The 8,873-nt window shown below is 27.5% G+C and overlaps 3 protein-coding genes across 5 annotated transcripts; 1 reads left to right on the top strand and 2 right to left on the bottom strand.

Annotated features, from left to right (window-relative positions):
* Nucleotides 1-366: 366 nt before the first annotated feature.
* On the top strand, nt 367-2,879 carry LOC141531650 (uncharacterized). The gene is made up of 3 exons (XM_074249573.1): nt 367-505; nt 1,389-2,135; nt 2,211-2,879. Exons 1-3 carry the CDS (start codon nt 431-433, stop codon nt 2,355-2,357), a joined length of 969 nt encoding a protein of 322 aa, XP_074105674.1. The 5' UTR covers nt 367-430; the 3' UTR covers nt 2,358-2,879.
* Nucleotides 2,137-4,853, bottom strand: LOC141531674 (uncharacterized). Its single transcript, XM_074249606.1, has 3 exons — nt 4,422-4,853; nt 2,920-3,079; nt 2,137-2,337 (listed from the first exon to the last, which is right to left on the bottom strand). Exons 1-2 carry the CDS (start codon nt 4,502-4,504, stop codon nt 2,968-2,970), a joined length of 195 nt encoding a protein of 64 aa, XP_074105707.1. The 5' UTR covers nt 4,505-4,853; the 3' UTR covers nt 2,137-2,337; nt 2,920-2,967.
* Nucleotides 4,854-6,047: 1,194 nt separating this feature from the next.
* Nucleotides 6,048-8,088, bottom strand: LOC141531669 (uncharacterized). 3 transcript variants are annotated; one of them, XM_074249599.1, is made up of 3 exons: nt 8,040-8,088; nt 7,349-7,449; nt 6,048-7,264 (listed from the first exon to the last, which is right to left on the bottom strand). In XM_074249599.1, the coding sequence occupies exon 3, from the start codon at nt 7,033-7,035 to the stop codon at nt 6,571-6,573; it is 465 nt and encodes a 154-aa protein (XP_074105700.1). In that variant the 5' UTR covers nt 7,036-7,264; nt 7,349-7,449; nt 8,040-8,088; the 3' UTR covers nt 6,048-6,570. The 3 variants fall into 3 exon arrangements, with proteins under 3 accessions (XP_074105700.1, XP_074105702.1, XP_074105701.1); XM_074249601.1 differs by having other exon boundaries at nt 7,349-7,754; nt 8,040-8,066; XM_074249600.1 differs by lacking the exon at nt 8,040-8,088 and having other exon boundaries at nt 7,349-7,882.
* Nucleotides 8,089-8,873: the final 785 nt, after the last annotated feature.

The raw sequence follows: 8,873 nt of genomic DNA, 5'->3' as shown, positions 1-8,873 counted from the left end.
ATTTTAAGACCTTAATTATTTTTAAAATTATAAGTAAGTTTATTAAGGAGTTAAATTAAAAATTTTTGTATTATTTTAATTGAATTGACGTTGTTCTACTTATAAGAATACTTGAAGAATATTAGTATGTCGTTTAAAAAATATTCCAAGTACAAATTATGTTTTAATCATAAATTTTTCACTGTTTAATTAAACAGAATTAATCAAAGATATAAATTCTGTTGATAAAAATGAATAATCGTACAAAAACAAAAATCTTTTGGTGATTTAAAGCACGTCTATGCGTACAAATCTTTTCCGTGCGTGCCGTTATTCAAAATTAAGAATGTTATCTGAGGTAATCAGGATACGAGGGTAGTATATAAGCCGTGGATCATCTTTAGTTTAGTATATTCGACTAAATCGTTGAATTGAATTAATTAGTCCAATAATGGTTTGCCTAAAAACTGTAATTGTTCTTGCGATCTTGGCTTCTGCTGTCAAAGCTGATGGAGAAGAAAAAATGGTAAGTAAAAAATTTTAATTAAATCAATATATTATTATTTATTTATTTTAGCCTGATGCCCTAGAATTGAACTTTGTAGAAAAATATTTAATATCTCTCTTATTGTCTAGATCTCATTGCATTACATTATAAACTTCAATTTAAATATTTAACTACTTATTAAGCTTAAACTAGAACATGAATTTTCACTTCTTAAATTCTTAAAATACTTAGAGCCAGTTTTTAAATCCAGGATAAAATTTTATCCAATGATTAAATATGTATATAAATATACTGGCAATAATAATAATACTTTTATCCTGGATTTAAAAACTGGACTTTGAATTATTTAAATTCTTAAACGTCTCGTTAGATATTTTTGTTTATTTGCACTTTGGGATTTTCAATAATATTTAAATACTTACTTTGACTTGCACCGAGTATTTATTCACATTTTCTAAACTCCTACATTTTGTTCGCGTTAATAATTTTTGATCATAACCATTATTTCACCCTCTGAGGTATTTTGGCAATAAATCAATTAATCTATATTATTAAGAGAATAAGAAAAACTTTGTGGCCAGTGTATCTTGTGAACTATTGATATTTTTAAAGATATAAGCTCATCCCGATGTTACACTCACCAAGAGCTTTCATTTGAGTACCCACATCAATTTTTCATTTATTTTATATATATATTTATATATATATATATTATATATATGTATATATGAAAAATATATCAAAAATGCATGTGGGTACTCAAATGAAAGCTCTTGATGAGTGTAACATCAGGATGAGCTTATATCTTTAAAAACGTCAATAATTAAAAAAGTACAGTGCAATTTCACAAAATTCATTAATTTAATAAATCAAAATTTATATAATTTATATCTGATTTCAGAATACAACGAAAATATTTGTCCACTGTTCATCAACAAATATCAGCGTAAAATACACACCAGAAGCGAATATAGCTGGTAAATTTTATTTTGAAAATTCTACGGACCCGGTGTGTCAAAAAGAATTTTCAAAAGGAGCTGAAGAAACGTTAGTGGTGGATTATAAAGCTTGTGTTCCGAACGAGAATAAAAACTTTAGCATTATTGTTGAGTACGTTAATGAAGCAAATGAAACTAAAAAATCCCGTGGGTCTGGTACTTGTCAAGCGTCACCTGTTCAGAATCTTAAATTTTCAAAAAGCCTGACAGTCAAGGCTACACCTCCAGCCGAAAACCAGACAGACGTTGAAGAGTCAGATATTGAGATTGAGATGATTCCTATTGAACTGACGAGCGAATCAACTCTGCAAGGTGACTTGAAATTACTCAGCAGTGAAGACAAAGAAGTTGATGAAGTTACTGGAGGAGACAAGGTCAAACTAAAAATTGAAGTATCAGGATCTTCGGAAACTTTGGCTCAGTACAATAAGATCTTTGTCGAATCATGTGTTATTACTTCGGCTAACAACGAATCAGACAAAGTTGAAATCAATTACAGATGCAATTCAACTGATCCTGAGATCCCGAACTGGACCCAGAAAGATAATATGTTTACTTCCGAGTACACAGCTAAGAAGCTTGGTGAAGACAACAGTATTACTATTGACTGTTCAATTACAGCTTGCATTGATGAAGAAAGCTGTCCTAAGGTAAATTTTCTGTGAATTTATTAAATTTTTAGATCAATTGCTGTACATGAAAATTAATAGCTTAATTGTTTTTAGCCTGAGTGTCTAGAAAAAGCTCCTGGTAGAAGACGTCGTGATGTACTCGCCCACTTGCTTACTAATTTCGACATGGACGATTCCAAATTCGAAACAATTAACGTCAATTCGCCACCTTTAACCATCTCTGGAATTAAAGAAAAATAATTTCTTTATATGAAAATTAATTATGACAAAGTTAGCTGTCACTTGATAATTTTTTAATTTTCTTTAACAAAAAAATTTATTCTAAAAAATTATTTTTAAAAAATTGCATTTTTAATTTGTTAAAATTTCTACAAGTCCATTTTTTTTAATAATTTTTTTTTGCTATAATTTATTTGTTAAAAAAAATTAAAACAATTGTGAAGTGACAGCTAAATTTAATGTCATAAATTAATTTAGCAGACATTTCATAATTTTAAGAATTTTTTTAACAAATAAATTATAGCAGAAAAAATTATAAAAAAAAATTGACATGTAGAAATTTTAAAAAATTACAAATGCAATTTTTTTAAAATAATTTTTTGAACAAATTTATTTGTTAAAAAAAAATTGAAAAATAATCAAGTGACTAACTTTAATGTCATTTTCTTTATTTATAGCAATACAATCGGGGTTATTTTAGTTTTTTTATTTTTAATATTTTAAATCTTCGCTGACTTAATTTTTTTTTTTTTTTATAACTTTCAATGTAATTTTATGTAATAATATTGAGTTAATAACTTACCAAAAATAAAATTTATGTTTACTTTTAATATCTTTTTTTAATCATTCATCACGCAGTCGAACTTCCAGCCTCTTCGGTCTTTGGAGGCACAGACAAATCTCTTAGAATTTTGTAAATGTCTTCTGGAGCAACCCGCAAATCCAATAACTCACAAATAATTCTGTAGATTAATTGGCATTAATATAAGGAAATACATTTATTTGAAATTTAATGACACTAAAATTAGCAGACATCTAACAATTTTTGTAACTAATTAATGAATTAAAATAGTATATTACACACCGAGGGAAGTAAAGTAAGAAATGTCTCAGATCACATGTAATTGTTGGCCGAGGCGAAGCCGAGGTCAACAAACATGTGATCTGAGGCTTTCTTATTTACTTCCCGAGGAGTGTATGCTATTTTTTTGCTCGACAAAGGCAGAAAGTGGCAACTTCGTTTAGCGCAGCGGGCCGAAAGTTGACGCTTTCTGCCCGTCGAGCAAAAAAAATTTTTTTTTAAATTCGCGCTTATAATTTTTTAAAATTCGCGCTTATAATTTTTCAAAATTCGCGCTTATAATTTCTTAAAATTTCTACATGTGAAATTTTATTGCTACATTTTTTTATAATTTAAATGCTATAAAAATCCAAAAAAATTTTAGAAATCTGTTAAATTTAATCACATGAAAACTAATTCAGTAGATATTTGATAATTTTACGAATTTTTGTCATGTAAATTAAGTTAGCCGACATCTAAAATTTTTAGAATATTTTTTTACTGAAAAAATGATTACAAAAAAATTAAAAAAAAAATTTTCAATTGTAAAAAACTTGAAAAACAATGCGTGAAATTTTTTTTAAATATTTTTTAATTCTAATTTAATAATTAAAAGGAAATCAAAAAATTAAAAACGTCGGCGAACTTCAGTATTATATTTTTGTAACAAATAAATTATAGTAAAAATAATTGGCGTGTAAAAATTTTAAAAAATTAAAAATTTAATTTTTCAAAAATATTTTTTTAGAATGAATTTATTTGTTAAAAAAAAATTAAAAAATACTCAAGTGACTGCTAACTTGAATTTCATATTCAGTAGCATGAAATTTATGACATTAGAGTTAGTTGTCACGACATTTTTTTAATTTTTTTCAACAAATAAATTTGATGACATTAAATTTAGCTATCATTTCACAATTTTTTTAACAAACAAATTATAGCAAAAAAAATTATTAAAAAAAATGGACTTGTAGGAATTTTAATAAATTAAAAATGCAATTTTTAAAAATAATTGTTTAGAACAAATTTTTTTGTTAAAGAAAATTAAAAAATAGTCAAGTGACAGCTAACTTTAATGTCATATAAATTTGCTCCAAAAAATTATTTAAAAAAATTGCATTTGTAGTTTTTTAAAATTCCTAAATGTCAATTTTTTTTTGTCATAATTTATTTGTTACAAAATTCTTAAAATTATCAAGTATCTGCTGTTAATTTTTATATGAAATTTACGAGTATAACCTTACCTTATAACTGACGGTGGTATATTTAATTCAGTAGTTTCTACAAAAGAAACGAGCTCCGGTAAATTATCTAATAATTTAGACATATTTCACTTATTTATCTATTACATTAGACTTTAATTTTACGTAATTAATTATTTAATAACACACGTTTTAATTAGATGTTTTTGTTTACAATTTGTTTTGCTGTTTTTTGACTAATCTGTCGGGTCAGGCTTATTTTCCCGAAGCCCAAAATCCCGAAAAATTATTTACCGTCCAAGACAGTGGGTTATAGGGTTGCGCGAATGAACTATAGATGGCGATAAGAGTATCATAAAGAGCAGCAAAGCATCGAAATGCGAGGCGAAATAATACAAAAGAAACAGAATACGGAGTAATATACAACCTGTAACACTTAAGAAAAAGACTTTGCGAGAGTATAAAGGGTCGGTTCAAATTCACACGGGTGATTTCGAAATTGTTAAGGATAATAATAAAAATAATCAACTGGCTTAGGCGATAATCACTAAAAAAAACTAATAATAAATTAAAAATAATAAAAAAAAATTATTTAATTAATAATTATACGTAATACCTAAAAATTGTCCACCCGTTTATTTTTAAACGGGTGATCATAATATTCGCAGGGAAAATAATTGCTATGATCTATTTTCTGGGGTCACAGTATTAAAAATAATTAATTATAGAACAATAATAAAGAAAAAAATTATTAAGTAAATGATTCAACCTAAGACACAAAGAATTGCATGACCGTTTAGTTTTGAACGGATGACTATTATTTTAGCAAGGACAATAATTGCAATAATCAGTTGGCTAAAGGGATTAGTTTAAAAAATGGTTAATTATATAATAATTATCGAGAAAAAAAATTATTAAGTTGATTAATCAACCTGAGATACAGGAAATCGCGCACCCGTTTATTTTTAAACGGGTGACTATTATTTCAGCAAGGACAATAATTGCAATAATCAGTTCGCTAGGGGGATTAGTGTTAGAAATGGTTAATCATAAAATAATAAACAAGAAAAAAATTATTAAGTTGATTAATCAAGCTGAGACACAGGAAATTGCACGCCCGTTTATTTTTAAAAGGGTGACTATTATTTTAAAAAGAGCAATAATTGCAATAATCAGTTGGCTGAGGCGATTAGTGTTAGAAATTGTTAATCATAAAATAATAAACAAAAAAAAATTATTAAGTTGATTAATCAACCTGAGATACAGGAAATCGCGCATCCGTTTATTTTTAAACGGGTGACTATTATTTCAGCAACGACAATAATTGCAATAATCAGTTGACTAGGGGGATTAGTGTTAGAAATGGTTAATCATAAAATAATAAACAAGAAAAAAATTATTAAGTTGATCAATCAACCTGAGATACAGGAAATCGCGCACCCGTTTATTTTTAAAAGGGTGACTATTATTTTAAAAAGAGCAATAATTGCAATAATCAGTTGGCTGAGGCGATTAGTGTTAGAAATTGTTAATCATAAAATAATAAACAAAAAAAAATTATTAAGTTGATTAATCAACCTGAGATACAGGAAATCGCGCATCCGTTTATTTTTAAACGGGTGACTATTATTTCAGCAAGGACAATAATTGCAATAATCAGTTGACTAGGGGGATTAGTGTTAGAAATGGTTAATCATAAAATAATAAACAAGAAAAAAATTATTAAGTTGATCAATCAACCTGAGATACAGGAAATCGCGCACCCGTTTATTTTTAAACGGGTGACTATTATTTCAGCAAGGACAATAATTGTAATAATCAGTTGGCTGAGGGGATTCGTATTGAAAATAGTTAACTTTATAATAATTATCGAGAAAAAAAATTATTAAGTTGATTAATCATCCTGCGACAAAGAAAATCGCTCGCCCGTTTATTTTTAAACGGGTGACTATTATTTTGGCACGGACAATTATTGCAATAATTAGTTGGCTGAGGGGATTAGTGTTAGAAATTATTAACTATATAATAATAAACAAGACGAAAAATTATTAAGTTGATCAATGAACCTGAGACACAGGAAATTGCCTCTCGAGAGCAAGGACAATAACTGCAATAATCTGTTGGCTAGGGGAATAAGTATTAGTAATCGTTCTTTATGTGATAAACAAAATTTATTGATAAACTTTTTTTCTTATATTACACCTTTACATATTTGAGAATTTAAAAATTTCTCGACGTCTTCATTGACAAATTCTTTAACTTCATTAATTCTGGTTGCATTTTCAAGTGTATATGTTATTATTTCTTCGTCAAACGGATACAGGTCTGTCATCTCGATTTTGTATCCGTGTTGACATTTTTCGGCCTTTTCTCTTCCTACAAGTATCACTAAAAATTCCCTTATAGGATCAGCTTCATCATCGCCCTTGCTTTCGTAAGGACTGATGCTGCCATCTGATACCTGTTTGTATTGTAACATACAATTGTCTTCAACTGTATCTTTTTTATGTCGACCTTGATTCTTTCCTTTTTCTCTATTTATTTCGTCAACTTTCTTCTCTCTTTTCTCAGCTTCTTCTGTACACGAATCTTTATCTTTCTTAGATCCAATCGCTGAAAATCGTTCTGTGCTTTTTTCAGTATCTATTTTCTCCATTTGTAAGACACATTCTTTCAATAGCGACAGTTTTTTTTTGAACGGTGTTTGGATTCGCTAAAATTATTTCTTTGAGTTTAGCTAGACATCTATCGGTCGTCTTTTCCTCTGGAGAATTATCGGCCTTTTCATTTTCTTCTGCGTTTTTGGGTTTCTTTATTTTTTCATTTTTTCTGCTTTCTACAGTCTTCAAATATTTTTTCACCCACTGTACTTTTTTCTTCGCGTTCTGAAATTTTAATATAGTTAGAATGTTACAGTTAGATTCAGTGTGTATTGTTCGATTGTGTATGTAGTACATTTTTTATTTTACCTTTTCTGGATCGTGGTTGTGCTGACTTTTCCATTTTTTTCACGACTAGTGCCTCGAGCTGCTGGTCGAATCTTACCTCCAACTCCATCCCACAGTATTTTCTATAAAAATAATAGATTTTTTCATAAAATTTATTGATTGATATTATCTTCAATAAAGTAAAAGATATTGGAGTTTATGAGAAGAGAAAAAGGTTCAGGAACATCTACTTTTTCTGATGATTTTCAAAAATTATCACACATTTTTTTTCGTCGGTAATTCATTCATTTTATTTCTTTCTTGAAATCTGTTTCTACATAGAAAAACAACAATCCTGATGGAAAAAATTTTTAAGTTTATTAAACTTGAAATCAATAAATAACGTATCTAATACGATGTTGGTTTTACCAAACGAACTTTCCTGAGTCTGAGAACAAAAAATTCAAACTAAAAAATTTTTTTTTCCGCAATTCCTTTGGAATATGTAAGATCCGTAACTCTTACAAATTTTAGGCTAAAAAATTTTAAATCTTTCAACTTTAAGCTCAAAAGTGCGATTTTTAAAATTTCAAAACGACCAAAAATCACTCAAACACGAACACTTGAAATTTTATTGTTCTTTTTTTTATTTTTGCGATGATTATAATGAAGATTTTTAAATAGTAAAGAGAAAAGAGAAGATCACTTCAAAATGATATAAATAAATACTCACAGATTTTCGGTTTCTTCTTCTTCTTCGTCTTCTTTGTCTTCTTTCTTTTTTCCGTACAATTCTTCTTTTTCCTTTTTTACATCTAAAATAGGCTTCATACAAAATAATTTTTCACAGTGCATTCGCTTTCTAGTTTTTTTAGCCACTGTGTCAATTGTATGAGAATCGAAAACCATCAGTTCATAGCCTGTTTCTTTTTCATATTGATCTAATTTTTCATAGAAGTCCAGCTGACTTTTGTACGTTTGATGTACTGAGAAGATACTTGCCATCGTAAAAATACCTACAAATAATATAAAATAATTATTAGCAAATAATATTTTACAATAAATATAATGAAGATCCTAATTGTCTAGAAAATTTTCGTTTCTTTTTAATTCCTTTTGAATTTTGTTCCGGTCAATTGTTAATTTAAAAGTCATCAGCATCAGTGTTTATAAACTACCATCGACTTTCGTAAACCAGATCGGAATTTTTTAATGCGGTCGAGAGATATTGTTGTAATATTTTCCAAAAAATTACTTTATTTAATTAGCCCTTTAATTTTTTGTTTAATTAACATTCCTTATAGATATAATATTACATTTGAAAAGTTGCATTGAACGCGATAAATTTAAATAATAATTATTAAAATAAAACATTTTAATTCTAATATGATAAAATCAAATTTTTCTAACTAAAAAAATCACGTGAATTTTTCTGTTATTAATTAATCATTTCTTGAATGAATTTAATTATGGAATAAAGAGTGTAGGGTGAAAAAGTACCATCAACGAAAATTTTTTTCATTTCTAATTATTTTGTAAAATGACAAGTGTGACGTTAATTTGTTAG

The sequence above is a fragment of the Cotesia typhae genome, unplaced genomic scaffold, assembly GCF_013202065.1.
Source record: "Cotesia typhae breed Kobodo isofemale line unplaced genomic scaffold, CoteBio_Ctyphae contig_50, whole genome shotgun sequence".
In the NCBI taxonomy this organism is placed as follows: domain Eukaryota; kingdom Metazoa; phylum Arthropoda; class Insecta; order Hymenoptera; family Braconidae; genus Cotesia; species Cotesia typhae.
The sequence above is the reverse complement of the archived record's forward strand: the minus strand, read 5'-3'. Positions and strand labels throughout refer to the sequence as shown.

What these genes read in the sequence shown, in the direction of transcription:
- LOC141531650 (XM_074249573.1), top strand. Translation starts at nt 431, where the DNA reads ATGGTTTGCCTAAAAACTGTAATTGTTCTTGCGATCTTGGCTTCTGCT. An exon ending in CTGATGGAGAAGAAAAAATG is followed by an intron (nt 506 to 1,388) that starts GTAAGTAAAAAA and finishes ATCTGATTTCAG; the next exon opens with AATACAACGAAAATATTTGT. An exon ending in ATGAAGAAAGCTGTCCTAAG is followed by an intron (nt 2,136 to 2,210) that starts GTAAATTTTCTG and finishes AATTGTTTTTAG; the next exon opens with CCTGAGTGTCTAGAAAAAGC.
- LOC141531674 (XM_074249606.1), bottom strand. Translation starts at nt 4,504, where the DNA reads ATGTCTAAATTATTAGATAATTTACCGGAGCTCGTTTCTTTTGTAGAA. An exon ending in ATACCACCGTCAGTTATAAG is followed by an intron (nt 3,080 to 4,421) that starts GTAAGGTTATAC and finishes ATTAATCTACAG; the next exon opens with AATTATTTGTGAGTTATTGG.
- LOC141531669 (XM_074249599.1), bottom strand. Translation starts at nt 7,035, where the DNA reads ATGGAGAAAATAGATACTGAAAAAAGCACAGAACGATTTTCAGCGATT.